General features: G+C 35.1%; 2 protein-coding genes across 2 annotated transcripts; both read right to left on the minus strand.

Annotated features, from left to right (window-relative positions):
• Positions 1-6,280: 6,280 nt before the first annotated feature.
• LOC146138385 (uncharacterized) lies at positions 6,281-10,026 on the minus strand. The gene is made up of 4 exons (XM_083394174.1): positions 9,768-10,026; positions 7,655-7,769; positions 7,460-7,574; positions 6,281-6,770 (listed from the first exon to the last, which is right to left on the minus strand). Exons 1-4 carry the CDS (start codon positions 9,985-9,987, stop codon positions 6,564-6,566), a joined length of 657 nt encoding a protein of 218 aa, XP_083250300.1. The 5' UTR covers positions 9,988-10,026; the 3' UTR covers positions 6,281-6,563.
• A 5,373-nt stretch (positions 10,027-15,399) lies between these two features.
• On the minus strand, positions 15,400-23,207 carry LOC146138386 (arylsulfatase G-like). The gene is made up of 9 exons (XM_083393386.1): positions 23,119-23,207; positions 21,692-21,825; positions 21,011-21,198; positions 20,630-20,812; positions 19,875-20,073; positions 19,272-19,439; positions 17,546-17,825; positions 16,235-16,459; positions 15,400-15,818 (listed from the first exon to the last, which is right to left on the minus strand). The coding sequence occupies exons 1-9, from the start codon at positions 23,197-23,199 to the stop codon at positions 15,669-15,671; spliced, it is 1,608 nt and encodes a 535-aa protein (XP_083249512.1). The 5' UTR covers positions 23,200-23,207; the 3' UTR covers positions 15,400-15,668.
• Positions 23,208-25,017: the final 1,810 nt, after the last annotated feature.

Below are 25,017 nucleotides of genomic sequence, written 5' to 3' on the forward strand. Positions count from 1 at the left end.
TCACCATTAAACTTATGAACATGTCCGTTTATAGTGTTGTTGTAACATTCTTATTTAAAAAAAAGAATAGTAACTATTTGTTCCTACTGCATGTTTGGTACTTAAATAAATTAACCTGGGCCAGAACGTTCTTGTCTTTAAAGCCATTATTTTATGTTATAGGTCCTCGCGTTTAAAGAACGGTATCTTAGTTTCGTATAAATTTAGCAGCTTTACTAATAAATTCTTGCCCATAACCATTGCCTTTATTTAAAAAAACTTGGCTTTTTTTCTAGTTTTGTTCAAAAAAGAAAAAAAGGGAATATCGTGAACCAGTTTATCAATCGCGGTCTCCTTTTTTTTTATTATTTAAAGTCGTTAACTTATTTACTTACTAACAAAAATATGCGCCACGATTTCAGTCTTCAATTTTTCGAAAACCATTAACAGTTAACATGGCGCAGTAAAATTTAGTAGGCTGACGGTACCTAAATACCATTCAAGTTAAATCTATTGTCCTGGTTTATTGCATGGGTGGCAAAAATACAGCGCTCAACAACCATATCTTTGTAATCGTGTATTTTGTTAAGTATAAAGAGCCACACCTAACACATGGATTGAAACGAATGAACTCCGAAAAACTTACAAACACTGACCTTTAGCTAAACTTATAAACTTTAGTTTATTCCAAGTGATTTGTTAAGTCTCGTAATTTTTAAGTCAAGTCAAGTAGTTAAAAAAACAAAACATTAGCCTGACAAAGATTTCCGACAAAAAATTCCTGGCAGCCACATAAAAAAAAGCAGGAAAATTATGTTTGTGCATTTCTCCGCCTACCAAGTTCGTTGCTTCAATCCATAGTTCCGACCCTGACAAGCAGCTAGATTATTTGCTTCTAGACAGAAAATGCGCAAAACAAGAGCAATTCCAAGAGTTCTTACTATAGTGTTGTTGTATTAACCAAAGCCAATTACTAAAATGCAGTTAAGTCACAGTTTTAAAATGACTTGACTAAAGGTTTTTGGGCAAAATGACAGAACTCGCCTCAATTCGTTCGAATAAATGACTTAATTTGGTTGAAATAAAGTGATTTCATTAACGATTTGTTTGTAAAATTGGGTTAGTATCTTAATTTTTACGGATAATACAATTTGCTTGTTATGTGTTGCGTTTTTGTTTTTTTTAGTTGAGTGACTGCTCATCATCGGAAAAATCGAGGTTACCAATTTTACTATAGTTTAACGTTAGACAAGTATTTGACTTACAGTAACTTGCTGTTACTATAACTTGACTAGGACTTGACTATAGAGCAGTGTTTCGCAACCTTTTTTACACTAGTGCCCCCTTGGGCTCAATATTTTTTCAAATCGCCCCCCTCATCTTGTTTTACAGTAAAGTGTTATATTAATCGTTGTCTAACATCATATTGACTTCACTTTCGTTTCGATAAGCTGTCAGTCATATTTTAGGCTGTCTAACATACATTCACTATGGAAATTTATAGATACATTATTTCACCAGGTTACGTCATTACCAGAAAAATTTTAACTTTCTGCACCAAGAATTTAAATCAGGGGTCGGCAACCTTTTCTGGTCGCCAACCAAACTCAGAAAGGTCTCCGTTGGCCGCATTTTTTCATCCATAATACTAATCAAAAGTGTAATAAAGCTACCTTGAGGAAACGTGTTAACCTTAATAGATAGTGTAGTGTTTGGTAATGTTTTTAAGTCCGGGCGCACCTAGCGAGCGAAGCGAGCGCGATTTTTGGGGGGTATACCGGCATTTCTTTTAAATTTCCTGCTAGTTTTTATTATTACATAGCCAAAAAAAATGTTAAAAAATATATGTGTAATATTTTTTAAGACATTTTCCGTTTTTCCGTGACGCACTTGGTAGCCTTTCACGGCGCAACGGTAAAGAAGCGCTGATCTAGTCCAGAAACAGCTTAAAAATGTGTAAGCAAACTGGGCGTAGAAAGATCATTCGCGCGAAGCGCGAAAAATTTTCGACGTACTAAAGGTAAAATAGTCAAAAAGTATTTTAAATGAACTCATGTCTAGTTGTCAAAAGGGCGCGGATGGCCGAATCCGGCGACGACCCCTGCTTTAAATATGCAAACATTTTGCCGCGTATAAAACGGTGAAACGCAACAACAAACTTAAACATAAGAAAGCCAATTATTACGTAACAATGGTCGGAAAACTACTACAAGTTCGCAGTACGGAAGTTGCCATAAGATTAAAAGTTACCTACAATGCTGTTTGTCACTATTTTTATGTGAACCTTTTACAAAATTTTTCCATCAGTACTTTCATGTAACGCCCCCTTATGTGCGTTCAGCGCCCCCCAAATTAGAAAAAGACCAAAAACGCCTCCTTGTAACTCGCCAACGCCCACAAGGGGGCGGTACCGCCCACGCTGGGAACCTCTGCTATAGAGCAACAGATGACTGGGACTGGGAACTTGACTTGTTAATTATTCCAAAAGCGTGACGTTGGCTTAACTTATTTTAAAATGACCTTTTTCAGTATTGGTGCTAAGTAAAAAGGTAAATTGACATGCGAAATTTAAGCGAAGGCAAAGCACAACGCCTCTTTGATATTGCTTATTTTAGCACTACGGTTCTTTGATATTGCTTATTTTAGCACTACGGCTCTTTGATATTGCTTGTTTAAAATTTTGCTTAATTTATTTTAAAATGACTTTTTTCAGTATTGGTGCTAAGTAAAAAGGTAAATTAACAAGCGAAATTTAAACGAAGGCAAAGCACAACGCCTCTTTGATATTGCTTATTTTAGCACTACGGCTCTTTGATATTGCTTGTTTAAAATTTTGCTTAACTTTCTTTGCTTGTTTTTTCATACGATTGCTAGTGTACGAATAAAGTGCGATAGTAATGAAGTAAGGTTTTCCTTTTGTAAACAGTTGAAGTGATCTGTTTCAATTTCGTTGTGATGGGCGCCACTTAGCGAAAGTGTTAATAAGACTGCCGCAATCTATTTACCCTTTCCGTTTGCTGCTGTCTTTTGAAAGCTTCAAACTATGCTTGTGAAGTCTGAATTCAATTTTCTAATATATGGCGGTGAGCACTCACAGTGTTTAATAGGTGAATATATAATCTATTTTCTGTAGAAGGGGCACAGAAAACATGTGCGTTGGGACGTTTGTTTCTGTGACTTATTCCAAAGGTGAGTGTTTAAACATCAGTCGATCGCAATTAAACATAACTGGGTTTCACATGGTAGATCTAAACTCTTGCAAATCTTCCAGTCAAACTAATGCAAATATATCAGTTTTATCACCCGAAAAGATTAATTCCGATTTTATGTCACAAACAACAGAAAATTTAGACGTATTGCATCGATAACAATTATGCCTATACACTTTTCTATGGCAGCATTTTTTTATTCAACAGAATACCGCCACATAGATCCAAAATCTCTGTTGTTTCCTTATTCGGGGCATACTTAAGACAAGCCTTGGCCCCTTCTTTTGCTGGTATGAAGCCCAGTATTTCATGTTGCTCGTCGTAAGATGTTGAACGTGCACTGTAGTAAGTCTGTGATTCGCCAAACGTTTGCGAAGTTATGGTGTCGTGGGCCAATTGGACTATATCGTCGAGGTCGACCAGCTTTTCCATTTTTTGACACAAATTTTGTTGTAAATCTAGGTACATTTTATAGTCTCCCAATGTCGAAACCTTTACGCAAGAAACCTACGCTTACACAGTTTACTACCGGACACCAATGGCACGAAAAAAGTGCATGTGAGATGTCACGACTGTCGGTAGCACTGTTAAATCTATATGATATATAGCTATAGCCTATATCAGTGGCCCATATATAATTGTACAAAGAATGTGACAAATATTTCCACATATAATTATTTCCTTGTACGTGTTTAGATTTTGAATCCGACTAAATCACTGGAAAATTGGGCTATTTTTCAAATTTTTTTTACAATACTAAAATCTTTGCTTTTCAGAAAAAGGTCTGGTGATTTAACCAACAAACATGATTTGCTTTGAGTGCTTTTTTTCGAATATAATTTTATCCCAAAATCATATTCCTGCGATAAGTCTCTTATCAAGAAAAGTAAATACTTACTTTACATGAATGCATTTTTTAAATATTTGGTTTTCGACCTTTAAATGTAAACAAAAAATCTGCTCAGCTGTATTTAAATCATGGAGTCGAGCCGTTTCACTTTTCCGGTTCAGGTTCGGTTCGGGTTCAAGGATTTTTTTGGAATACGGTTCAGTTCCGGTTCGACCATTGTTAATTCATGACCGGTTCATAAGGTTCCGTTTTGAATTAAATTAAACTGGCGTTAAATATAAAATGTAATGAATAATGATTACATTTAACTCCCATTAAAGCTAAATTTCGTGACATATTAAAAACCAAGCAGCTCATTATTAAAATATCTGAAAAAATAAAAAGCACATTGTATTTAGTAAATAATTATTATTTTTTTAAATAAAATTTTGAACATGGCATAACGTGCATGACTCTGTAAAATACAGTTTGAGACTTCATTGAGTTTTTTACAGGTTCGGGTTCTTGAAGGTTTAAGTATTTTATTCGGTTCGGAAAAATCGCCCAAAACCGGCTGATAAAATTCAACAGGTTCGGTTCGACTCTATGATTTAAATTGCTATTTTTGTCGTTCGTTGAGTCTATTAAAACAACTATTAGTTTAAAGTTTAAACCATAGCCATTGGGTCAATAGTGAATTACCCTAACTAATACATACTGTGGAGCATAATGGTTGGAGGTTGTAGTAAGACGTAATAAGAATATCAAAGCCCATACAGAAGTAGGTATCATTTTGGACGTTTCGAATAACTCTTTATTCATTTTTTTTTTTTTTTTTTTTTTTTTTTTTTTTTTTTTTTTTTTTTTAAAAAATGAATAAAGAGTTATTCGAAACGTCCAAAATGATACCTACTTCTGTATGGGCTTTGATATTCTTAATACATACTGTCATTTCACAAAAACATATTGATAAATCCTTAATATCGAACAATGTGCGAATCTTTGTAGGATCAGTTCTACGGGCTTTAAGCCTACCTAATGACATAGTATGGCGTAAATTTGTGACGTCATTTTTGTAAATTTTATCCCCTTTAAGAAACAATACGCTTGATCGGCCAATGCAGTTAAACTAATTTTGTTAGAGGGTTCACTGCTTTTAGCCAAACCATCAAAAGCGTAGGCTACATCACGCTGAACAGTTTTGGAACCGCTGGTCTAAAGTATTTGATGCCTTTTGTCTCCAATAAATGTCCTGTCTCAGCTGTATTTATGCTACAATTGGGCATGTCCTACTGACCTGCTGCCATCATCTAATATTTGCGGCTTTGAACATTCAAACACACAAGACTATAGGCGCAATGATATTATCCTTCTACAATCTCTACAAGCGGAAATCTGCCGAACAGGACGGCAAGGTTTAAGTACATTTTCTTTGTCTTTTTAATATCAAATCGATTATTGATTATTGCTTAAGCAAAAATATTACTATTATTTTTTAAATCTGTCAGACCCCGAGATTTATTAAGATGCACGGTGTTAAAGAAATTTGTGCAGTGCTCATCCTTCGTTCTTTCAGTATTACACGGCGTCATTCAGTATCATTGTAATTAATAACCCAGTAAAACTGAGTTACCAAATATGAAGTATTATAAATATACACAATAATAATACCAATCGTATTTTAATTTCCAGAGAGGGGACAAGTGCCCCAACGACCTTTTAAGCTAAAAAGGGATCTTACAATAGCAGTGTTTCTCAAAATCTCTGCAGCGACATAAAATTGTGTCGCTTCCATTACAGAAAGGCGCCGAGTAGGAAGGAAATGACACCAGAGATGTTAGTTCTGGCCTGGCCGAAAGCCAGGGCGGCTTTCACAAAAAGAGTAAGTATAGCCTACAAATGTTGCACGATAATATGACAAAAATATTAGAATATAACAAAAATATGATTGCTACCGAAATCACAATTTTAAAAACACAACCTATAGGACTTACGTTTTAACCTTATTAAATATTAGGGTTAATCAGTAGCTTTTATTAATTAACGTAATAAAGCTATAACTAATGTGACTGAGAAGCACATCACAGATCCGCGCATAGTGTACCCAAGTATATTGTTTGGTTTTTTTGTCATTGTAGTCAGTCAAGTTGCGATTTTTTAAATTAAAAATAAAGTGTCCTTCCGATTTGATCACTTAAAAGATTGGCTGCAGGAAAAATCGTGTTTATGTCGCATATACTCATATTTTTTTGTGAAGACCACACACAATTCCAATTCATTTATTTTTTAAAGGCAATTTTACTGCATTTTAAGTAAAGCAAATTTTACTACTTATTTTGTCCTAATAATAGACATTCTTTGCAGGCTAACATTACGGTAAAAAAATAAAATGGTATAGCTAATGACAAAAACATTTTAATAATACGCGTTATAATCACGCAACTTAATGCGAATCATTTCAACCAGGGGTTTCTTGCTATATTTTTGTTCCGTTATGTTTGACGAAAGGTTTCAATTGTCCAGGTGGCTAAATTTCAATGGATTTTTTAAAGTTTTACACAAACAAAATTCCTCGTTGTCAATCCTTCCTTGTTCTGGTAACTAGAAATAACATACTCCTCAACTCTCTTCATGACACCAATACTTTCCAGCCGCAGTAATTCTTCCTTTAGCCGGTCATCGTAGTCGGTCAAATCGCAATTATCTAGGTTAAAAATAAAGTGTCCACCTGGTTTGATCACATCGAAGATTGGCTGCAGGAAAAATAGAAGTTTACTTACAGTTTTTCACTTTTAGTAAACACATTATATCCAAAAGTAAACAGATGCATTTCAGTATACGTGTTTTTAAATATTTCAAAAGTCTGGCAAAGTTAAAAAAATGTATAAGGTACCAAATTGTGCGATGTTTAAAATAAATGAAAAAGCATCTGTAACCTGAGGGCGCGGTAGCAGGATTTTCGTTTAAGGGCCATGGATTTTTTTAGACGAAAGGTCACGAAGTTACGATATAATGTGAAAAAATGACGTCAAAACGTGACGTCACTAAATTACATCCTAATGTGACGTCATAAAGAAGCAACATTGAAAATACCACACAATAAGTTATTTTTGCTAAAGTTAAAGGGCCTCCCTAGGAGGTGATATTTTCAATTTTTACACTATAAAAAATGGTCATGAAAAAACGCCTTATAATCGTTAAAGTTGCCTAAACTTTCATTTGCAATATTGTGATAAGACGCACGACGCCTTACGTTAGGGCTTTAGCGATTTTACAACATGGGCGAATGTATTAGAAACACGATTCAGATTCGAACAAATCGCAAAAAATGCATTTCAGTTAAAATAAGCAAAAAAATCCAGTAATGGGGGGGGGCCTTGGTCGTGTGACACCCCATCCCTGGTATAATAAATTGAAATCGGCCATAATAATAAAAATTTACTTGGAATATTGTTGGGGGAAGATGACTCTCGAAGAAGCACGCCATAGCAGTTACGGCGTCGTAGGATTGTTCAAAAACAGGAAGTTTCCCGTCAATTTTGTGACAAATGATACTCCTGTTATTAAAAAGTTTCAAGAGCAGAAATTATGTCTAAATCATGAAATAAATCACGAGAGTTAGTTAGGCTAAATCTACCTGAAATCAATAGGTTTCTTGCTGGCTTCATGAAGCATGTTCATGTTCGCATCTAAAATGTCAATTTTTCCTTCAAAGCCATTTTTGCGCAATTGCAATGCAACGTTTCCAGTTCCTGTACAAAAAGACTAACCTTGGTCGTTTTGTGTTATACCAAATTTGAGGTTATTTACAGGGTTGTGTAGCCTGTAACTTAGGTTCATAATGAATTTTAAAAACGTTTTAATCGATCCAACTAAGAAAGAATTAAAAAGTCAAAATTGCCGAAGGTTTTAGGCCTCGAATATAACAAAACAAAGGTTGTCAAACTGTCCGTCGTTTCACTTTTACAAGGGCGTCGCAGAATTATTCCGTTTCGTTTATCTTAGGGATGACCAAAAACGTCGATCGCGGTCGACCGGTCGAGCCTACCAGCTTGTATCAATATTCAATATGATTGTTTTATCATACCGGTTAAGGCAGGGGTCGGAAACCTATGGCTCGCAAGCCATATATGAATGACTCTCTTACTGACGCCCCATCCCAGGGAGAGCCGCATGCGGCTCTCCGGCATGTTTTTTGTGGCTTTCTAGTTGAATCGTAAATTCCAAAAAAAAGTTAAGGTTACCAAGAGTATAGCCTTTATGAACGCTTCTTTTTTTTACTTTTCTTTAATTAGGTCAGAATTTCGTTTATGACGTAACAATAGACAATGGACGTCCGAAGACTTAATTAACAAAAGACTGATTTTAATAAATAGTATGCGACTATGAGTGTCATTTCGCTATTACAGTTATTATTATTGAGTTGATTATCACAGTTTTGTTTTGTCATATTACAATTATGTTGGTATATGCCGCTGACTTTGCATTATTTACGGTTTTTGTATGGAAATAATTTTTAAGGCTCTCTGGTACTTGTATTTTCTGGAAATGGCCCTTCCATCGAATACATTTGCCCAGCCCTGCCCTATCCTATGGCACTTTTGATGATGAAATCTTGCTCGCAGATAAATCTAAGCTATATCATTTCTTATCATGACCAGTGGCGCTCGCAGAAAATTTTCAAAGGGGGAGGGGTCTATATTAATATTTTCACTTAATTTAACTTTACTACCTATGATGATAATACGTACAGACGACTTTATATCAGTAGAAATTGATATACAAATTACCATTGTTCCATAACCTTCCAAAGTAATACATATTATACTTATAAACAATAATAATATTCGCATTTTGAAATTTCAGAGGGGGACAAGTGAAATTACTAATTTTTGGCAACCTAAACAATTTTTGAAAAATATTACACGCCTCTCATAAAAAATACAACTAAAAATATTCGGATTTTATGGCCTCTTTTTATGGAAAACTAATTTTATGGAAACTAACCCTGGGGTCACAACTTCATATATGACGCCACAATGTAAAATAATGTAGGAGGTAAACTGGACGAGGTTCATCAACAAAATACCTAGTTTATATAGAAGGTTGGGGTCGTGCCTCCCTGAAATCTACCCAGAGGACGGGTTTACGTCATATATATTGACACATGACGTCACAATCAACAAAATTATAAAAGTAGGGGGTGAAACCGTTCTAAGTTTCATGCAAAGGTTACCCTGGGTTAAGGTCTGGCGGTTTCGTTATGTGGAAAAATGTTAACGTCATTTAGTAACTGTCGCAGACATGCACGAAATAACAATGACCAATTGTAACGTCCGGGCAAGCATAATGAACGTATTATGACGTAACAAATAGACCTCATCTTTGGCTTGAAATGTGGACTGACAGTAATTTGCCGTTATACAAAAAATAAGTAAAAGGGAACAAACATAAACTACACTTGAAATTACCGTTCATGGCGTTTAATAAGTGGAAATACAAATGTATTTCCTGTAGAAGGGGCGCAGAAAAAATGTTCATTGCGACGTTTGTTTATGTCACTTTATTATTAAATCGAAAGTATATCTCCAGATGTACATTTCAAATCTTTACTACGAGAAAACTACAGCGATTCATTCCGATTTTATGTTACAAACAAACAACTAAAAAAAAGTAAAATTTAGACACATTGCCTCGATAACAATTATGTAATCTTCTATAGCAGTAAAAAAAAATATAAAATAGAATACCGCCACATAGATCCAAAATCTCTGTTGTTTCCTTATTCGGGGCATACTTAAGACAAGCCTTGGCCCCTTCTTTTGCTGGTATGAAGCCCAGTATTTCATGTTGCTCGTCGTAAGATGTTGAACGTGCACTATAGTAAGTCTGTGATTCGCCAAACGTTTGCGAAGTTATGGTGTCGTGGGCCAATTGGACAATTTCGTCAAGGTCGACCAGCTTTTCCATTTTTGTCACAAAATTTGTTGTGAATATGCGTAAAAGTTAGACTCTGCAAAAAGTCGTATACGCTTTAAGACTGAAACGTAAGCCAAGATAGTCTACTACTACTGCTGGTGATCAATGGTACGGAAATAGTGCATCTTAAATGTCACGACGTTAGCAGGACTGTTAGAAATATCAGCGACATACAATTGTATGTAAAACTTCACCTAATATTCGCACACCTCAACTGTCTAATAGTAGACTATTTCCTTATTAGTATTTAGAGTTTTAAAACGTCTAAAACAGGGTTAAGTTATTTTCAAGATGACTTGACTGGAAATGGCTTATGATCTATTCAAAATGTTTAACTTACAAACAATTTTAAATTCTTTCTGTTTAGGAAAAATCTAGTTATTTACGGGACAATTTTTTTGGTTTACTCTTTTAAGAATTTTTTAGCCCAAAGTCATAAGCGTACGTTTTATCTGTCAAAAGTTTTACATATTTATTCTATAAAATGCATTTTACTAAGGGTCCTGCTTAATGACCTGATATGGTGTAACTTGGTGACGTCATTCTTGCAAATTTTATCCCCTTTAAACAAAACGCTTGATCGGCAACTTTTAACTGGTTTCGTTAGAGGGTTCACTGCTTTGAGCAAAAACATGAAAAGCGTAGCCTACACCGCACAAAAAAGTTTATGCACCACTGGTCTAAACTATTTGGATACCTTTTGTCTTTAATTTGGTGCCCTGTCTCAGCTGTATTTATGCTACAATTGAGCATGTCTTTATGCCATCCTCTCATATTTACGACTTTCGAACATTTAATGGCATAATTTAAGTGGGCCTGCAATAATATTAGCTTTCTGCCAAAAATTGGCATAATACGTATGGTTCTTTGTCTCGAGTTCTATTATTAAGACGAATATTGCCTAAGCAATAATAGGCCTATTAATATTATTAATTTTGAAACAGTCTAACGCCAAATTCCATAAGCTGCACGTACGTCACACGGTCTTGACGAAATTTCTGCAATGCTCATCCTTTGTTCGTTCTCATAGCATTACACGCCGCCATTCAGTATAAGCAAGTGAAAGTTGCCGTACGCTGACGGCTGAAAAAAAGGAAACAATGCGCCGCCGGCAAAAACGTTTCCTACTTCTAAGAACAAGCCTGCATAAGTGCATAACATATGGCCATCCTATGCAGCGCGCGTAAGGCGGTCGATGTGATAACATTTTTAAGTTAAAGCTTATATTTTATATGAGTGCGGACATTCTTGTGTATTGCGTGAACACTGAACAATGAACATATTTAATTGTAGAAAAAACAATCAAATAATTGCGCTTTTGCTGTTAGAATGGCTAAAATACACTTTAGGTATAACATTGGTCCTAAAAACGACGCGTTCCACTTTATATCTGCCAATTGTTAAATGTTAAAATCGTTCTAATTAGACTTAATAAACTTAAGAAATTGTAAGTTAAAAATACAAGATATAGTTCGAAAGGGAATAGAAAACAAATATACCGACGTGTTTGCCATTTTCAAAAATCCAAAAAAAGGTTACAATAGTTCTAATAAAAGTCCTGTGCTGCGGCAACTGTTTTGCGACTAAGTATTTAGTCATAGATCAAGCAACAAACTGCAACCACTCCTATAGCTTAGGAATAGCGCAAGGGTCTGAAACACGCGGCCCGCGAGAACATTTTGTGCGGCCCGCGTCGAAATTTTTGATTTCCAAGTATTTGACAATATTTAGGTGCCACATACCATTTTTTCAAATTTGAAATATTAAAATTTACACTAAAATTGCTCCAAAAATGAAACTGCTGATTAAACTTCACTATCACATCTCCTTCAAACGCTACCATTTATGCGGTAAAATATCAACTATTACGTCACATTGCTTATTCACATCCGAACAGTTGTCACAATAACGCTTTAAATTGCGCCAGTCAGGTGTTAGTGGAATTGGTCATTATTTAAATTAATTGTCGAGGTGTAGGCTAGCCTTGTATTGAATAAATTGCTATAGTTTAAAAAGCTGCAATGCTCATCCTTTGTTAGTTCTAACAGCATTACACGGCGCCATTCATTATAAGCAAGTGAAAGTTGCTGTACGCTGAAAAAAAGGAAACAATAGGACGCCGGCAAAAACGTTTCCTACTTCTAAGAACAAGCCTGCACAACATATGGCCATCCTTTCAATGCAGCCCGCGTGGCCGTCGATGTGATAACATTTTTAAGTTAATTGCTTATATTTTATATGAGTGCGGACATTCTTGTGTATTGCGTGAACAATGAACATGAACATATTTAATTATTATCGCATAACAGTTAAAGACTTATAATGACTATACGTGTATAACACTTTAACGAAAGACCAATTCAACGGATGTATTGCAGTGTGGTATTTTTTTCTCGCCATAGTACATACGAGTAGTCTGATGTGGTGGCTAAATCACAGTGAGCTTGTAAAAACATTGAAACGAAGCGGAAAAGGGTCACCAGGGTAGGTGCGTACCTGGTCAAGCCCCAAAAGCTATATTTTTGCCAAGTTTGTTTTAACAAAATAATTTTTGTTTAACTTTTTGTTTTTTTACTATGTTGTTGACTGCGAAAATTCTGTTAAATCAGACTATAAATTCCATTACTTCAAACAACATCTCTATATGTGCCTAATACGACATTTTCAAATTCTAAAGTTTCGACAGTTTAAACCAGGGAGTCGAACCGGAACCGAACCGGAACTTTATGAACCGGTTTTGGGTTAATTATTTCCGAACCGTAACCGAACCTGAACCGTTTTTTATAAGATTTTAAGGAGCCGAACCGGAACTGAACCGAATAATTTGAAAGTACCTTAACCGAACCCGAACCTGTAAATTAAAGCGGTTCGCTCCTGCATGACGTCACAACTTCTATATTACAGAGTCAAGTTACGCCATGTTCGAAATTTTATGAAAAAAATATGAATATTGAATAAAAAAATCGTTCATTTTTTTATTTTTTAGATATTTCAATATTGAGTTGCTGTTTTTTTAATAAGTCACGTAACTGAGATTAAATGACTTACAGTTTAAAGATTATTCTCTACATTTATCGACCCACATTTTGAGATTTAGCGCAAGTTATATTGTATCTGAACCGGAACTTTATGAACCGGTTTTAAAATAACGAAGGTTGAACCGGAGCTGAACCGGAACTTTTAAATTACTCCGAACCGAAACTGAACCGGATTCCGAAAAAATCCTTGAACCCGAACCGAACCTGAACCGGAAAAGTCAAACGGTTCAACTCCCTGGTTTAAACCAAATTGAAAGAAAAAACGCTGCGTAACCTTCGACTATCTTAAGCAGAAGTGTAGTACACATACCTAAAACGTTTATGTTTTGCACTGTACGAAAACGCTAGAATTCGTAGAAAAAGCCTTGACTTGTGCTAATAATTTATTGGTGCGAGAAGTTACACAGAGCGCCTCGCTTTTATAAAACTAAATCTTCATACTTTCAAAAAAAAATTCTTGAGCCAATTTGCTTAGTTAGTTTACAGATTTTTATATTTTTGATAACACTTACTATTCTTATTTCTAGGCTAAACTACAATACACAGATTCCTTTTGATGATGCGATTTATTGCATATGTATTTTTACTGTATCACATTGGTAATTGGTAGATAAGACGCTTAAACAAGTAAAGCCATTAACAAAGTAACATTTTACCGAAGATATGTACACGTTTTTTTGGATTGGAATTTTTTTGAAAAAACAGATTTTATTTTACGATGTGAAAATCTTTATTTTAACCCAGAGCTTATCTCAGTTTGGAAAGCGCAACGGGATTAGGGGTTACGAGTAAAAGGCTAACATCCATTTTACACCATTGTTACAACTTCACAAGTTTTTCTTTAAATTTAGATATTCAAAACACTAATACAAAAACACAATCCCAAATGAGTTGCACATTACCCAAAAATAGTGGGTAAAAGCAGAGAACGAAAAAGCTTGGGTTAATCACTTTGTAAGGGTCGCACAAAGTTGGAATGATTAAAATGCAGACCGAATAGTTTGGAATGCTTTGGATTAAATAGAATGGCAATAATCACATATTTTGGAAGAATCAGGTGCTTTTACTTTTATGCACTGTATCTACTGCAACTATACTGCACACAGAATATACAAATAGCAAAAAACATTCAACACAGTGACGATATTATGAAGACATTAGAGCGTTACCAGTTATTATGTAAAAAAACGTTTGTGCCAAGGACATATGATAAATTAGGCATAGAGTTAAAAACTGCATAGCAACTTGTAAAAAAAGAATACTATATGCCACATTTGCCATATAGCGTCACAACCCGCATAATCGAGCTATTTTTCGACAGCAATTTAATTCCAATTATGCCTGATATTTGCAGGTCATATTGAGAGAAAGCGACGAATTTATAAACATTGACAAAACACGGAATGGCTGAAATAAGTTTATCACAATATCAGAAATCTATCTTATAAAACAAAAAAGGACCAAATCAAAAGCAAGTAACCATTTTATTTCATTATTTTCTGGTTTTGAGAGTGTAAAGGGCAAAAACCTGTTTTTGGACTAAATGGCAGTGTTGTAATGACTTTTGACTTGACTTAAGTGCACTTAAGTCACTGATTTCAAACGACTTGACTTGACTTAAGTCATTTGGGAAAAATGACTTGACTTAAGTCTTTCGGACAAACGACTTGACTTGACTTAAGTCATTTAGACAAATGACTTGGGTTAAAATGAAGCGTTTTTTTTCAAATATTTTTTTTATAAAATTGAGCTATTTATCCAAATTTTAGCACATAAAACAAATTGCTTGCTATATGTTGCGTTTTTTCTCTTATTTTTTAGTTCAGTTATTGCTCATAATCATACAAATTTAAAACTTTTAATAGTTAAAAATTTTACTTTTTAACAAAGACATGACTTGAAATTGACTTGCTCTAATTATGACTTGACTGGGACTTGACTTGCGCAGCTGATGACTTAACTTGTTATTTATTCAAAAACACTTGACTTGGACTTAAGTTGTTTTACAAATGACTTGACTGGGACTTAAGTCAATTTAAAATGACTTGTTTACAACACTGCTTAGGGCATAGCGTTATTTTGGATCCGATTGCGAGTTTGAGCTGTGCTGGAGTATTAATTTAGATTATGAACGAAGTTTAACAAAATACACGAAATAGTTTCCAAGTTTAAAAATTGCTTTACTAAATCTTGCTGAAAGTGAGCTTTGATCTCGAATTTGCTCGAAACCTTTTTTTTTAAGATTTAGATCGCAATAAAAGTTTTTTTAGCAATTTCAACGAAAACATAGAAGCCAAAACTTAAAATCAACTACATATTAAGTAAATGACATTGATGATTGCAAAAAATATTGCGATTTACGTGAACATTTAACGAAAGAGAAGAATGTCGATTTTAACGATGGTCTTGCTTTTTTTATTTAAAAGGTATAGTTTTAGTTTAGTACAGTGAAAACTTTTTTTTCAATTGCATTTCACCTTTTATAAGTGAGATTTGGATAGATTTCAGTAACAATAACTGATGATGATATACGTGCGTATCGAAAATTATCAAGAAAACTAAATTACTGTGGAAAAACCTTACCCATCAGGTCAGCATGTAAGAATATAGGGCATTGGAGTGCAAAGCCTGGGGCTAATCGTCACGTTTGCACCGGCAGTAGAACACGTTTGGATCGCAGCACGCAAGAGCCGATGGGTCATGCGAGTAGTCGGCTGATGACGTATTGTCCGCCTTGACGTCATCAAGGAAGCTGGCGCGCAGAGCAACCGCGTCGCTGATAATCTGCACATTTTCAAACGGAAAAAAACGATCAAATAGTTGCGCTTTTGCTGTTAGAATGGCTAAAATACACTTTAGATATAACATTGGTCCTAAAAACGACGCGTTCCACTTTATATCTGCCAATGGTTAAACGTTAAAATCGTTCTAATTAGACTTAATAAACTTAAGAAATTGTAAGTTAAAAATACAAAGATATAGTTCGAAAGGGAATAGAAAACAAATATACCGATGTGCCATTTTCAAAACTCCGAAAAAAGTCTACAATACTTCTAATAAAAGTCCTGTGCTGCGGCAACTGTTTTGCGATTAAGTATTTAGTCATAGTTCAAGCAACAAACTACACCCACTCCTTTATTTAATTAGCCTAGGAATAGAGCATACCAACATAACAAAACCATACCATACCCTAACCTTACCTTTTCAAGGCCTGGAGTCATTGCTTTGGTGAGAAGAATGCTTTCGGCGGGGTCATTTTCAACGTTGAAGACAATTGGAGGGTCATGAACCACCAGGGGCGCCAGTGCACCCCCACAGTCGGGCCATGTGCCCCCGGTTTTCCAGTACACCTTGTATGGGCCCATTCTAACAGTGTCAATCTCCCCCACTATTCCAGTGTCGAAGCTGTTTGGGTGGAATAACTCCTGGTAACAAACACACGTAAGGAAAACCTGACATTTGGGTTAAGCAAAAAAATGGTTACATGTCATTCGAAAACCCCGCCTACTTAATATTATATATATATTGCTTATTTAGGCGGATAAACAATGTTTATTTTAACATTGCTCGTTAGGTTGTATCTTGTCAGATAAAAAACGAAAAAAACAAAAAAAATGTTTTATTTTGGACTCAACTTCCAAGTTTAAAGGTAAGTGTTATGGTTTACTTTAAACAACAGCCTTAAGCGTTCTAGAACAGCAACATTCAACTATGAGCTTATTATTACGTCAAGTCGTGTGTGTCCGAAGTGTTCACGCTTTACTGCGTTTACTTAGAGACTATTCCATCCCTATATTTTAAAGGTAGCGCAAAAACGCAATGGGCCACTTTCGACCTTGCCTAAACAGCATTAAGGCCGACTACAACTTGACAACACAGTTTTTTAGACAAAACTAAAACTCTATAGCGATGAAAATTAAAAAAAAACAAGGTGAAAAGCAGCGTTACCGGAGCGCACCTAAAATAACTGAGATTGAGGTGAAAACAGTCAACGGCCCTTTTCAGCAGCTCACACAGGAACGATACTGAAAAAAATACTTTATCATATCACTTTTTTTCATGATATTTGTCTGTGGTCCGAGGGTTGCATCCTGTTCTAACCCGCTCAATTCGGTAGTAAGCGTACTGTAATTATCACTGGCAGTTAAGGTTGTGTAAAACATTCCACTGCGACCAACAAAAAATCCTGAAGCGACTCTTTGTAAAAAAAAAAACAGACACCTTAAATGACAAGACATTGTTTTAATTTTTTGAAAATGTTTTGAATCATTTTCTAATTCTTTACAAAGAACCAACGAATTGATTTTCGCTTGAATTTATTGGCAGTTTTATTTGGTGATATATTTAATGATGAATTTTAAATCCTACTTTCTATAGCGATGAAACACATTACACATGGCGTAAGGCTGCTTCAAACACTTCGCATAGAAAAGTGAAACAATTGTGGTTAAAACAGTCGAAAGCCCTTTCAGCAGCTTACAAAAGAATGAAAAACCAAAAAAAAACTTTACCGTGTGCGCCGTTTTCGTTTCTCCGCGAAAAAACGGCACCAGGTCAATGCCGTCGTATTTTCGATTGGCAGGACGAGGGGCGCCGGCCGCCGACAGAAGGGTCGGGAACACGTCAAGAGCTGACGTCAGAGCGTCGCTGACGGTGCCGGGGGGGATGACCCCGGGCCAGGCGACCACCGTAGGTTCCCGGTGGCCCGCCTCCCACGTGGAACACTTGGCCGTGGTGCCGCCGCCGTAGGTGTCTTTAAGCCAGGAGCCGAGAAAAGGTCCTTGACTTCCCCTGGTTGAAAATTAATTGTATCCGTTAACGTTAAGGCATATTATATTTTGACAGATAACAATGTTTTTTTATAACGGAACTTAATTTATGAAAGTTTTTTTATTGCATTGTAGTCACTATATGGGCAAAATATTAAGTTTTGGCAACAACGTGGTATTTGTTTTACGTTTATTTTTTATATATTTATGCAATTCAATTTACACAACTGCTTTAAATGGCAGTTGTTTATAATGTTAAACATTTGGAAAATTATTTCATATTACAAAATATAAACACATGTTAGCAAATGTTGTGCGATTAAATGCTTCCACTGTACGGTATATTATGATTTAAACCTGCACCCACGTACCCCAAATAAAATAGAAGTTGAACATTTAATACAAAATATACTAGGATACGATTTTATAGATTTGTTAGTCTAGATTTTAAAACTAATATTCTAGAATTCCTTGGGATTCCAATTTAAACTTCCCTAATCACAAGTGGATGTTATAATCACTTTAAAACGAAATATTTCTCTGTGGTCGAGGGTAGCATCCTCTTCTAACCCGCTTAATTCGGTAGTGAGCCTACTCAAACTATCACTGGCGGTTAAGGCTGTGTAATAAGTTTTAGCGCGACCAACAAAAATCTTGACGCGACTCTTAAACAGAGAACTCGAAAGACAGCACGATGTGCGGGTTATGCTTTTGTTTAGGGGACCATAAAGCGTTGAAGACATAATATGTCATGCAATTACGTCAAAACGCGATGTCATATAACACAAAAGAAACGTTTTCCTTCATTCCAAGTCGAAACTCGAAAATATCGTGCGTGAATCTTGTTTTTTGAGGAATGTTTAATTTACAGCTCCGTTTTGCTTCTGTGCACTAATAAATGCAAATCATACATACAACAATACGTCGCTATAATAAGATTTTCAGATTTTCGCGACCCAAAGTAAACGGTCACGACCCTTTATTTGTGGACCTCTTGCGTAAAGGACGGTTAATAGACAAGTTCGAGTTAAAAAATAAAAAAAAACAAGAACGGAAATATATGACTGGGACTAGAGATTTTCGCTTCACATAGAAATAATGTGTTAAAAAACACGTGGAACATTTAGACGCAAAACTGACACCATATGGTGATCGAAACATACAGGCTAGCTCACATACAGACACTACGCAGAAAACTGTGACAAACAACAGAGCTGCGCAATTTGACTAGAACAATTGCAATCTGCTTTGGAGATCCATCGATGCATGTGGCGCTTCGAAACTGGGTTACTCAGGCATAAGCGTGCAAAGGCTGAAAAATAGACGTTTAATCCGCCAGATGTCTTACATGCGAGTTTTGCCGAAAGTGAAACCGTTGGTTAAATATCGCTTTTTGTGTGTACAAATACTTAAGTCCTTTGCTACGGTAAACCTTATCAAACATAACATCAAATTGCGAACATCTTACGCATATTGGCATTTTCCCGACCAAGGCCCATTGTCTCCGGTGAACCAAGTCAGTGTGTTGTCGTACAAACCGTTTGCTTTAAGGGTATCTATAACTCGACCCACTATATCGTCCATTTCATGCAAAGTATCGGCATAGACAGTTTTCACATCTGTGGAGTTCGAAAATCTGTAAAAAAACATCGAAAAAAAAAACTTATCTGGCTTTTTGTGTTAATTACCGAAGCCATGAGAAAATGATTAATATCATTATAATAGTAACGAGAAAACGCTGTTTTGCAAAAATAATGTCCAAATATAGGCGGTACAGTACAATACTGCTTTGGTTGAGTTTAAATAACTTGTCACATGTTATAGTTTACAAGTTGTGGATGGGGTAATCGGTTGGCACTATATAAAGACAAATTTTAATTTGCCGTGCTTCATCAAGTCAAAGTGACCCTATTTACAAAGTTAAAGATAAATATCATGATACAATCAGAAATAACAAAAAACTGTATAAATTAAACATCCACAGCTATATACATAATAGCAAACTATCTACAATGTTTTTGAAAAACCTTTTCACAAACATAACTCTGTTTAAAGTAATTTGACAAGTTACCTTTTAGCATGGGCCTGAGGCGCATGCATGTGGGCAAATGCAATGTAAAGAAGAAAGGGTTTTCCCGTTTTGGATGCCTGTTGGATAAACGACCCTGCTTTTTCAGCATAGTGGTCGCCAAGATTTACGAGATCAGCGGGTTGCTCTACAATTTCATAGTCCTCGTACAATGGTAAAGCAGAGTTGTAATTCCTGCATTCTGAAGCAAATACAGAAATATTTTTTTTTTGTATTCAATATGAGTATGCCTAGGTTTAAAAACTCAACATATACTTAAATACCGGATTGAGCCCAGACCTAATATGGTTATACCAATTTAACTATAAAATGCTTTTGTAAAGCTTAAATCGCACTTTTAAGCAATATTAGAATAATGACAAGTTATACATATAGGTTCCCAATTTCTGTTTAGAAATTTGATTTATAAATGATTTGATTCTACCCAAGTGATTTGTAAAACACACGCCAATTTAAAACAAACATATTCTGTTTATCTTGTTTTAGGTCAAAAACTAACCTGAATCCGACTTAGGCCAAATGTACAATTTTACTTAGTCCGGTGGCTGATATTCTACCTTACAGTCTCTATTTCACCCATTTTCAAGAAAATGCTATTTCACCTTTACAATTTACAGTTTGTGGCCTTTAGTTTCAAATTTTGTTACTGTGCACATAGGATAGGACTCAGGCTTGAGTGGTCCTACCAGTCAAGCCCTAGATATAAAAATCTTTACAACAAAAAGCCTCATACTTACTGACTGAGTCTTCCTTGTTGGTTTGAAAGGCCCTTGGAGTTTTGGGACATAATTTGCACTCAGGAAGATTCCAAGTAAAGACATCTACACAGCCCATATCATTACTGTATGGCAGCCCATAGTAGTAGTCAAAGCCCCTGGATCTTGGATGGAATTTGTGAGTCATGCCAAGATGCCATTTTCCTGAAAAATACCCATATTGCAAAATTGCAGAAAAATGAAAAAGATTAACAAAATTAAATAATAATTTACACGTAACAGACAACATACAAATTTTGCACAAAAGAACTATTTATTTTGAAAATTGTAATGTTACTAACTTTTTACATCCAACTAACATTAATTTATTAACACAAAAATACTTATTGCAACATCACAAACCAATCATCCCAGTTGTGTAGCCGTGGTCATGCAAAACTTCAGCAACTGTGGTTTCATTTAAAGGCAAACCTCCAACTGAATCAGGTTCAAAATTACTGATGACACCAGTACGTAGCCCGATTCGCCCAGTGAGCAACGAAGCACGACTCGGTGTACACACTGAAGCTCCAGCATGAAAATTTGTCAATCTGTAAAATCAGGTGTGTTGTAACATAACTGCTTACTTACAGGTTATAATATAAAATTTTATAATTGTAAATCAGAAAAAACTGATGTAGATGAAAAATCGTTTTATGAATATAATTATATATAACTTTAAAATTGGTACACAATGGCTGAATCATTGAATAAAACTAATTAGGTATCTCATTAATAATACCAAAAGGCAGATTTTGCAAATCTAGGCAACCATTGTTGCATTCGTGATTTATACCCATTAATCTCCTTTTATTTTGTTTTTTAATTTTAAAATGGTAACACACTGCTTGGAATTATGCAAGAAAGAGTGAGGGTCATAGTTTATGAAATATAATCACCAATATAACATTCAACATTAGGTATTTATATATAAGTACACTATCGGCTTTTACTAAGTCACTAGTAATTGTTTTTTTAAACATACACTGGATAACAGCAAGTCATGTATAAGTCAATACAAACAATAATGCTAGCAATAAAAACCTTAATCCATTTTCTGCAATTTTGTTCAGATTAGGTGTAACATTTTCATTTGGAATCCAGTTGGCTCCCAAATCACCCCAACCAATATCATCAGCAAAAAGCACAACAAAATTTGGTTTTGAAGCTTGCTTTTCCTGTGCATGAAATATCGAAAATATTTTTTCTATTTCTTTCCTAATATAAAGTGTTTAATTGTGTTTAACATTTAGCAGAAAAATATTCCTTGTTAACGTCAATCATGTTATACATTTGTTAGCAAAGAAAATGAAACTCAAATAAGACAATTATTAATTCCGACTTTAGAGTAATATTATTTAAAAATATATAGCAATATACACCATGGCCCACCTAAAACCCATAATAAAAAATGTCGGTGAAGTATAAGTTTTCTGAATATGTATTTTTCACTGCAGGTTCAATATCTGAAAGAGGTATTATTACTGTGGATTAATTGTAACTTTGAATAGTGCATGAGGTATATGATTTAACAGCTCAAAGTAACAAGGCTGTGAAGTTACCCTGTAAAGTTACAAAATTTGCATGGTTGTATTAATCTAACTTAAAGAATTGAATTGTTACCAGGGAGTCGAACCGTTTGACTTTTCCGGTTCAGGTTCGGTTCGGGTTCAAGGATTTTTTTGGAATTCGGTTCAGTTCCGGTTTCGGAGGAATTTAAAAGTTACGGTTCAGCTCCGGTTAAACCATCGTTATTTCAAAACCGGTTCATAAAGTTACGGTTCAGATACAATATAATTTGCGTTAAATCTCAAAATGTGAGTCGATAAATGTAGAGAATAATCTTTGAATTGTGAGTCATCTAATCCAAGTTATGTGACTTATAAAAAAACAGTTACCATATTGAAATATCTAAAAAATAAAAAAATAAACGATTTTTTCATTCAATATTCATATTTTTTTCATAAAATTTCGAACATGGCGTAACTTGACTCTGCAAAATTGAAGTTGTGACGTCATACAGGAGCGAACCGCCTTTATTGACAGGTTCAGTTTCGGTTCAGGTACTTTCAAATTATTCGGTTCAGTTCCAGCTCGGCTCCTTAAAATCTTATGAAATCCGGTTCAGGTTCGGTTACGGTTCGGAAAAAATTGACCCAAAACCGGTTCACAAAGTTCCGGTTCGGTTCCGGTTCGACTCCCTGATTGTTACTGCCAGGAATTGTAAAATTTGGCGTTTTTCTAACCAATGAACCAATTCTACAAGGATTTTCCACAAAATAAATGGCTGAAGCTAAATTACTATGCAAACTTTTACTTCGAGCATAAGCATCAGTTTGGGTGTCTGGCAATATGATAATTAATATTGCTGCGCAAGTGTATGCTTAATGCTGAGTACAGTGAGATTTAAGTTCATTTGTAAGTGGTAGTACAATAAAAAGAAAAACAAATAACCAAATTAATACCATTACTTTTTGGAATGTAAAAACTTGAGCAGCGTAAACGTGTCCATAAAGGATAATGAAAAAAGTAAAAACTTTTGTAAAAGCCATTTCAGTTTTAAGTTGTATAACGTAAAACTTGGTAAATAGTGCCAAATGAGCAGCGGCGCGGAACGGGATACACTTTGCGTACGGTATCGTACTATTTATTTTTATCGGGACTAAAAATATATTTACATTAGGCAATAAATGACTTATTTACGGATTGGCACGCTGATTTTTTTTAAAGTCAACAAGGGATTTCGGTTTATACAAAACCAAACCAAACAGATTATACTCTGATGTCTTTTCGTCTTTCTTGGTTTTCATTATTCACGGAACGCCAAAGAATTTTATAATTATTTCACGTGCAGAATATGATTGATTGATTCTCTCAGTAGTCAGTTCCCGATGTTTTAATGACTTTAAGTCAATGACTTGACTTAAGTCACTGTTTTGAAATGATTTGAATTGACTTACGTTATTTTGGTAAAATGACTTTATATTTATTCAAAAATACTTTACTTGGATTTGAGTTATTTCACAAACGACTTGACTAGGACGTCATTTTTAAATGACTTGTTTACAACACTGTGTGAGTGCAACACATCTCTTATAAACGTAGAGAAAACAAACAGTCAAGCACATATAATATAAAACAACACAGGAATGGGCTGAGAGCTTCATCAACTGCAACGCGATTAGGAGACAAACTTTTTTGTCGCGGCCCAAAGTACTCTTATCAGAGCTATTGAAGGCCCACTATGTAAAACAGTGACGGATTCGGATATTCGTTTGAGGGTGAAGTATTAAACGGCGCTTTGATGGACAAAATACTGTGACTGCCATCATAATGTAAAAGATACTGTAACACAAAAAATATACGCGCAAACACAAAAAATATACGCAAGAAATTTTGCGTTTACATATAGTTAAAGTTGGCCAAAAAACATAGTTCGACAGGTAAGCCTACTTAGGACCACATTTGGCACGTGGGTCTGAACCACGCTGAGACAATATAAAAAATTTAAGCCACATGTAATTTTAAAACATGGTGCAATTGATGTACGGCTATCACGCTGCCCACAACCACATAATAACACTAAGCTATTCAAAAGTAACTTGCGGCCCACTAAAAATGGCTCTGCGGCCCACATTTGGGCCGCGGCCCACAGTTTGCCGACCACTGGTGTAATGAATTGAGTCACTGTTTTTAATCGAGTTGACTTGACTGAAAATTTTTGAGCTAAATTTATTGATTTGACTTAATTTATACTAGATCTTGCAAGCCAATGACGGGCAACTGATGGCGGACTGCAACTTGACTAGAGTTATTTTAAATGGAAGACTTGACTTGGTCTTAAGTTAGTTTACGAATGACTTGTCTGGGACTTTAAATATTTTAAAATGACTTGTTTGTAGCAATTTTTTATCGTTGCTTGATGTGGTAGTGCTTCATAACCAACGGTGCCCTCGTTGCTTCAGATTAGCTTTGCAATCAAATCAGCAGTGATGTATACAAATCATTTTGAACTGATTTAAGTCCCAGTCAAGCTATTCGTAAAATTTCTCAAGTCAAAGTCAAATATTTTCGAATAATTTATAAGTCAAGTCCCAGTCAAGTCATCGGTTACTTAACTCAGGTTCCAGTCAAGTCATAGTTGAAGCAAGGCAGCTACAAGTAAAATCCTTGTCATAAAAGTAAAACGCTACTACAACTCATAAACTCGTCCGATTATGAGCAATATATAACTCAGATAAAAAACAACATTAAAGAATTATATGGCAAAAAGCAGATTGTTTCATGGGCAAAATTTAAGATAAATATTTCATTTTACCAAGAAAATTGCTTAATGAAAACACTATAACTCAAGTCATTTATCAAAGACT

Source organism: Ascidiella aspersa, chromosome 7 (assembly GCF_963924565.1).
Source record: "Ascidiella aspersa chromosome 7, kaAscAspe10.2, whole genome shotgun sequence".
Classification (NCBI taxonomy): domain Eukaryota; kingdom Metazoa; phylum Chordata; class Ascidiacea; order Phlebobranchia; family Ascidiidae; genus Ascidiella; species Ascidiella aspersa.